Source organism: Galeopterus variegatus, unplaced genomic scaffold, assembly GCF_000696425.1.
Source record: "Galeopterus variegatus unplaced genomic scaffold, G_variegatus-3.0.2 Scaffold8915, whole genome shotgun sequence".
Lineage (NCBI taxonomy): Eukaryota > Metazoa > Chordata > Mammalia > Dermoptera > Cynocephalidae > Galeopterus > Galeopterus variegatus.
In genome coordinates, this window is record NW_007735026.1 from 21134 (window position 1) to 27995 (window position 6862).

Consider the following 6862-nt stretch of genomic DNA (forward strand, 5'->3'; position numbering starts at 1 on the left):
TCAATTATTACCCCAAATATGTTAACAGATTTTATGTCAAAGAATAATGTCATTTCATTCCGTGGATGTGCAGCACAGATGTTTTTCGCTGTTACTTTTGGAACCACGGAATGCTTTCTCTTGGGTGCAATGGCTTATGATCGCTATGTAGCCATCTACAAACCCCTTCTGTATTCAGTGAGCATGTCACCCAGAGTCTACGTGCCACTCATCATTTCTTCCTATGTCGGTGGCATCTTAAATGCTACTGTACACACAGTGGCCACATTCAGCCTGTCCTTCTGTGGATCCAATGAAATCAGACATTTCTTTTGTGATATCCCTCCTCTCCTCGCTATTTCTTGTTCCGACGCTCACACAGACCAGCTGCTACTCTTCCTCTTTGTGGGCTCCATTGAGATATCCACTATATTATTAGTCCTCGTCTCCTATGGTTTCATTCTGTTGGCCATTCTGAAGATGCACTCTGCTGAAAGGAAACGGAAAGTGTTCTCTACATGTGGTTCTTACCTAACTGGAGTGAGAAAGCAAAAAGTGTTCTCCATGTGTGGCTCTCACCTAACTGGAGTAACAATATATCATGGGACAATCCTCTTCATGTATGTGAGGCCAAGTTCCAGCTACACTTTGGAGCATGACATGATACTTTCAATATTTTACACCACTGTGATTCCCATGCTGAATCCCATCATCTACAGTTTGAGAAACAAAGATGTAAAAGAGGCAATCAAAGGAGTATTTGAGAAAATTTGGTGTATGGGTAAAGTTTATTTTGCACATTAAATATTAAATTGAAAAATAATTAAGAGGGAAATTTATTGCCTCAGTATCAAAAGTTATTATAAAACTTTTGTGTTAGTTTATTTGTTTTTCTATTTTTATCAAACATTTTAAAATAAAGATTATCGTCAATGCTCTACCTATGCTGTTTTTACATGTGTAGAGAAACTGTGTCATCCATTTGCTTTTTATCAAGTTTACACATACATGCATGCACACATATTCACATATGTACATGTACGTTGATATTGATGTATTAGTTTTCTAGGGCTGCTATAACAAAACACCACAAACTAGGTGGCTTAATTTTTCTTTTCCTCACAGTTCTAGATGCTTGAAGTTCAAGATCAAGGTGTTTGCAGGATTGATTTCTTCTGAGGCCTCCCTCCTTGCTTCGTAGATGTCTATATTCTCTTTTGTATTCACATGGTCTTTCCTCTGTACATGTGTGTTTCCTGATCTTCTCTTCTAATAAAACATCAGACATATTAGATTAAGATGACCCAAAAGTCATTAGTTTAACCTATCACCTTTTTAAAAACCCTAACTCCAAATACAGTCACATTCTAAGGTGTTACGGGTTCCAATTATAACAAATGTATCTATATGTGTGTGTGTTTATATGTATGTGGTGTGTACACACATTTGCACTCTTTAAAATGTATAGCATTATCTTTCATCTCTATATAACTTGAATTATATGTTTCCATTGTTGCAATTATGTATAACTTTATATATAAATAGCTTGATCAAATATCATCTAATCAATAACAAAACTACAGATCACATATGATCACATAAGCCTAGACCACTTTCCATGGAGTCTCAGGTATGTGACTTCAGTTCAAAACAGTCTGCTCTGTCCTTAAGTGTATGCATTTGCAGTAATCTAATTATAGTCAGTGGTTCAGATACCACAGAAAATGTGTTCAAATTTTTGAGGTCATTACTGTGCTAATTTGTGAGAGTGCATTTCTTCCTCTTCTACTGTGAGAGTGTATTTCTTCCTCTTTTAATATATATATAAAGTATGTGTTTAAAACCCATTCTTTAATTCCTTACAGAATATAGAAACTAGACATTAGTATTTATAAAGATTATTCTTAAATTCAAGAATAATAAAATAAAAACATAATTCAGATAAAGAGGTACAACTGGCTGGCAGGTTTGGGATTTTCTACGGGTCTGGCCTGTACTCGGTTTTGGCTCTTCTTTTTTTTTGACCCAACCACTCTGTGATGCTCTTACCGATGCCACCATTTCTCATTGCACAGGCCCAATAACAAAGGTTCAGTAAAGTGTTTCCACTATGCTGACATTCAGCTCTCCTTCCAACAGATCTTATTTTTATTGCAAAAGTATGTCTTCAAGGATAACTCTGTGTGACATTATGTAACCTCTGCGTGACATTATGTAACATAATATGACCCAGGCACACAAAGACAAATGCCACATAATCTCACTCATATTTGGAATCAAAAAACGTTGTTCTCATAGAAGTAGAGAATAAAGTGGTGGTTACCAGAGGCTGGGGTGGCTGGGAGGGAGGGTGTGTGGAGGCATGTTGGTCAAAGAATATATAGTTACAGTTAGACGGAAGGAATAATTTCAAAAGATATATTGTACAGCACGGTGACTATGGGTAATGATGATACCCTGTGTTCTTCAAAACGTAATTAAAGTGGATGTTAACTATTCTCACTGCAAAATCAATAACTTATGTGAAGTAATGCATTTGTCAGTGAGCTAGATTCAACCATTCTACAATGTATACAAATATTTCAAACATCATGTTGTACACAATAAAAACATACATTTTATTTGTCAATTCAAAATAATTTAAAAGGATAATTTTACATGGCTGGGTCCTTCCTTTTTTCTTTTCTCCCTCCCTCCTTTCTCTGTTTTTCCATTTTTTTCTTTTTCCCTTTTTTACATTTTTCCTGACTTCCTTTCTTCTTTCTGTTCTTCCTTCTTTTATGATTATTATTTTCATCATTATTATTATTGATTATTTTTCTTGTTATTATTTACTATTTGAAAATCATTACCTTACTCAATGGCTACCATTATTCTCTAATTTCAGTTGAGTCTTTCTGAACATGGAGCACAATCTGAGGATATTTCCCTAAAGTGGAATTAATAAACTTAAGTATCATCTCAACAGTATAAATATACAGCATCTCTTATCACAATATATTTCTCCCACAATTTTTCTGCTTTTGTTTTCTCCTGTTTGGAAGGCTCTCTCATGCTGTTCACATGGTTCCTTTCATATTTATCTCTTCTTAGTGGGAATCTCATTGATTACCTTATGATAATTTCAATTTATCTTCTTTGCATCTCTTCATGTTCCTTCTTTTCTAAATATATCCATTCGATTATTTGCTATTTTGCATAATATGCATTTGAATTTATATTTGATTTATTAACTAATGTATACTTCCCAGTCTAGAACAATGTCTGGCACATACTGTTGTTCAACAAATATTCCCTTAATGAATGGTTTTAGGTATAAACTGTCAAAAATAATTTGTTTATTTTAATTAAGAGACACACAAGAAACAGATAACATTTTTATATAAATATTAATTATTTTAATATTTCCTTGCTTATTGTTTTTTCTTTAAATTCCTCTTCTTCCTTTATTTTTATTTTTTTTTATAGCTTTCTGAACTGTATTTATTTTCCAGTGGACAGTGTGTTAGTGTCATCCTACATATATTAGTAGGTCAAATTTTCATTATTATTATTTTTTTATTTTTTCTAATTTATTTTTGACAGGAATGGTTTAAAAGGTTAATTTTAAATGTCTGAATAGAATAGTATAATTTTTTTTTACTTTTGTTATTTATTTCTAAACAAAATGCAATTTATATGGTATTTTACATTCAGTTCTGTTTTTTAGCTAACTGTTTTACTGTTATGTTTCTATACTGTTGAAAAGAAAAAAAGAATTCTTTCTTAGTTGTGGTCAAAGTTTAATACAAACTCGTCTATGAAAAAACCTTTTAGACTGTTGTTTCTCTTCTTTTTTTAATGTTTTGTAGACTGTTAGCCTTTATTAGTGGTGTATTATGTTTTCCTAGTATTAGAATGTTTCTATTTTTCTCTTCCCGTCTCCTATACAAGAAATTCCATGATTTACAATATTTGTTGCTACATTGTTTGCATAAATAACACTGACTTCTAACTCTTCACTGTGAATTAGATTCTATCGTTACAAAATATTCATTGTTGCTTATTTTAATGCCATCTTCTGTCTTCTATCATTTGGATATTAAAATTACAACCAATGCTGTTCCTTTTTGTATATTGCCTACATGCATTTTTGCCCATTCTTTTATTTTTCCCTTTCTGAAATACTTTGTAATATATTTGTTTTTTAAAAAAAAAACTATACTGAGGAAAGAGGTGGAACAAGATGGCAAGGTAAAATGCTTTAGCAATTGTCTCCTCCTGCCATAACATCAATTTGACCAACTATCCATGCACAAAAATACCATTATATTCAAACAAACCAGGTGAGAGATCACAGGACCTGGTTGTAGCACAATAACAAGAAAAGATGAATAGAAAAGGGCAGGAAGGACTGTTTTTACCTTACCTGCTTCACCCCTCTCCCAACCCCAGGCAGCATAGGAGAGAGAGAAATAGTGTCTGCTTGGGGAAAATAGAGTAAAGTGAGCATAGGACTTTGCCTTAGACCCCCATCTCTGGACTCGTCACAGTAAAATCCAGTATTGAGCAGACTCCCACAGTCCTGTTTGCAGGCTAGTATATATGCGCTGAGCATCTAGAACTGCCCTCATGCCAGAGAGGACCACACAGTTCCAGGCTTCAGGCTTGTGTGATGATCTCAGTCTTCAGTCCGCACCACCACCTGACCTGTATCAGTGGCCCTGGGATGTGATCAGCCTTCAGCAGCAGTCAGGCTTCATAGGATCCCGACTTCAGATGTGTCATAGTGTTGCACTGGACCTGGGCCTCAGGCATGCCCTAGTGTTGTACCTACTTCTTCAGGCCCTGGGCTTTTGACAGCACCATTCCAGCCAAGCTGCTGTGGGCTTCTGGCATTCCCCAGTGCTACATGGGCCAAAGGGCTTCCATAGACAAAGCCAGTCTGTGAGACTGAAATTCGTACCTACTTCTTTAAATGCACACATGTTAATGCATAACCACAAGGACCAGGAACAATCAAGGAAACATAATGTATGAGTCTGTTTCTGGTGCTTATAAAAAAAATACATGGAACTGGGTAATTTATAAGAAAATCAAATTTATTGTTTACAGTTTTTGAGGCAAGGAAGTCCAAAATGCAGGAAACACAGCTGGTGAAGATCTTGGTGCTGGTGACTGGTGCTGGTGATGGTATCACATTGCAAAAAAGGTGGAGCAAAGAGAGCAGAGACTAACCTCTTCCTCCATTCTCTTTTTAAAGCTCTTTCCTCCATTCTCTTTGTAAAGCTCTCAGAACCACACCTGTGACCACCATTATTAATCCATTCACTACTGTGTGGTCCTACAATCTACTCACCTCCCCAAGGTCCAACCTTTCAATTACCATAATAGGATTTCCCACCCTCAATGGTTACAATGGAGATTAAGCTTCTAATAGGTGAAATTTTGGGGCCACAATTCAATCAATCCACAGCACATGACATCATCACATGGACAAAATAGGATGCCAGTGATTGACACTAAAGAAGAGGAAATGTACGAACTGTCTGAAAAATTTAAGATAATGCTTTTAAGGAAACTCAGTGAACTTCAAAAAAATAAAGAGAAAAAGTTCAATAATATAAGAGAAACAATACCTGAACTAGAAATTTAATAGAGAGACCAAAATTAAAATAAAGAAATCCCACAAGTAAAAAATGCAATAAACACAATGAAAAATGCAATGAAGAATATCATCAGTGGAACTGAGCAAACAGAAGATAGAATCTGTGAACTCCAAGTCAGGTTATTTGAAAATGCAGTCAGAGGAGAAAAAAGAAAAGAAAAAAAAAAGTATAAAAAGGAATAAAGAAAGCTCATAAGTTTTATGAAACAGCATCAACAGAACAAATTTTCAAGTCACAGAGGTCAAAAAGGAGAAGACAAAGGTAAAGGGGTAGAAAGCTTACTTGAAATAGTAGCACATGAAAAATAATTACAATGTATAATGTTGAATATGCTACTTATCCTGATTTCAAAATCACATGTTGCTCTCAAGTATTGATATTCAACACTGTACCCCATCAACTATATTTCCATACAAAAATAAAACAATGATATTTTACTTTCAAAAAGTAAAAATAATATTCATTTGATAAAAAAAAAATAGTAGTACAAGACTGTTCAATCCTGGTGAAATATGTAAATATCCAGGTACAGGAAGGTCAAAGGTCTCCAATCATATTTAATCCAAATAAGACCACTCTAAGACATATTACACTCAAAATTTCAGAACTTAAAGATGAAGAGAAGATTCTAAAAACAGCAAGAGAAAAGAAGCAGATAATATATAAAAGAATCTTAGAAAGGCTGCAGCAGATTTCTCAGGAGAAACTTTACAGGCCAAGAGAAAATGGGATGATATATTCAAATCATTGCAGCAACAAAAAAAATGAAACAAAACTGCCAACCAAAAATACTGTACCCAGTAAAGGACAGATACAAAGGAGAGATAAAGACTTGCAGACAAAGAAAAGCTTAGGGATTTCATCATCTCCAGACCTGTCTTAATAAGAAATGCTAAAGGAAGTTCTTCAAACTGAAAGAAGTGTACGCTAATGAGTAATACAGAAACATCCAAAAGTGTAAAACTCACTAGTAAAAGTATGTACACATGTCAAATTTAGATTATTGTAATAATGTGATGGTGTTGTGTAATCACTTATATACACATTTGCTTCACACCTAGAGGGCTTCATCCCAATTGTTAACGTTATTGCCGTTGCTGGTGTTTGCTTTTTAAGGGCACTCTGAAAACAATCTCCTCAAAACCTTCACTTCAAGTATTAAGCATTCTCTCTTTCATGTCCAAAATGTCCCTGCCCTGTACTAATTGTTTTATTCCCTGACACATTCTTTTCTC

The 6862-nt window shown here is 34.6% G+C and overlaps 1 protein-coding gene across 1 annotated transcript in view; it reads left to right on the forward strand.

Annotated features, from left to right (window-relative positions):
• LOC103608847 (olfactory receptor 1086-like) overlaps positions 1–783 on the forward strand; it is a 1902-nt gene extending 1119 nt beyond the window's left edge. The window contains exon 2 of the mRNA XM_008593238.1: positions 43–783. Within this exon, the coding sequence (XP_008591460.1) occupies positions 43–783 (741 nt within the window). The remainder of the gene's footprint in view (positions 1–42) is intronic.
• The last annotated feature ends 6079 nt before the right edge of the window (positions 784–6862 follow it).